Source organism: Halyomorpha halys, unplaced genomic scaffold (assembly GCF_000696795.3).
Source record: "Halyomorpha halys isolate HHAL.00 unplaced genomic scaffold, Hhal_1.1 Scaffold113.1, whole genome shotgun sequence".
NCBI classification, from domain to species: Eukaryota; Metazoa; Arthropoda; class Insecta; order Hemiptera; family Pentatomidae; genus Halyomorpha; species Halyomorpha halys.
Window position 1 is genome coordinate 736,426 of NW_027111402.1, and position 1,077 is coordinate 737,502.

General features: G+C 33.1%; 1 protein-coding gene across 1 annotated transcript in view; it reads right to left on the reverse strand.

Moving 5' to 3' along the window:
• Positions 1–495, reverse strand: part of LOC106677924 (alkaline phosphatase) — a gene marked incomplete at both ends in the record, with an annotated part of 709,077 nt that extends 708,582 nt beyond the window's left edge. The window contains 1 exon segment of the mRNA XM_067049406.1: positions 394–495. Coding sequence (XP_066905507.1) covers positions 394–469 — 76 coding nt within the window.
• Positions 496–1,077: the final 582 nt, after the last annotated feature.

Sequence of the window (1,077 nt, forward strand, 5' to 3'; positions counted from 1 at the left end):
AACACCGCTCCAAATTTTTTTATGTTGAACAGATCTTTCAAGTTAGTACTAGAATGTAATCTTGTTTTGTAGAACTCTATTGCAAGATCCTTTAACATAGAGCCTATAGAAACAAGACTTGAACTCCACAGGCAGTTTAACCTGACGGTTATTGAAGGTTTAACTACCTTATGGAAGATAAGAAGGAGGCCTAAGCCTGAGAGATACGAAATGCTCGGTGGCTTCTCAAGGGGAAGGCGCAAACCCGGCTGGAGTCAATTATGAATTTCAATATCAAAGCCAGCCGGATAGCTCCTATCTCTTCAACTAAATTAGTATGAGCGCCTCAGCCAGAATACCGACTACACCAATCCCATGACTTATACTTTATTGAACTCGAGATCGATCTCTTACCTTGAATGACGTTAGCAGTCGCAGTCCTGAGCAGCAGCAGTACCTGCAACAAGCGCAGTTGCCGAGAAGTCATCATGGCAAAGGCTCAAGATCTCAAGCCATCTGGAACAATGAAATTTCAATTAATTATCTAACTTATTGAATAATTAATTTTAACCATAAAATACATTTTTATTTTCATAAAATAGGAACTTTATAGTAAAAATAATAGCTGTTATTGCTACATTCAAAACTGTACGATATCTAGAAATTTAGGAAATAAATTTTAATGCTAGTAAGCACGCATCAAAATGTTCTTTATTTATCTTTACAGTTATCAGTGATGTATTTTTTCCAATATAGAATTATGTGTCTAGATCTGTAGTAGCATGTATGTTTATAATTATTTTATTCTGTGTTTTCGAAGTATAAAGTTTTTAATTTCGCATAATAAATTCTTTTTTCTTATTTAAAAAAAAAATAATTGAATCTGTACTGCTACAACCCATGAACGGTCAGAGGCCCTGTACTTTGTAATCTTTGTTCCATACTATATTTAAAAAATGAAAGAAGATATTTGACCCTGAGAAATAGATTGTAGGAAGAAAGTACGAATGTTGGTTAATAAAGGAATCAAAATAGAAGAAAATTGTTCGTTAATAATAAATAGTTTATTCTACCAATTTGATACCTTTATTAACCACA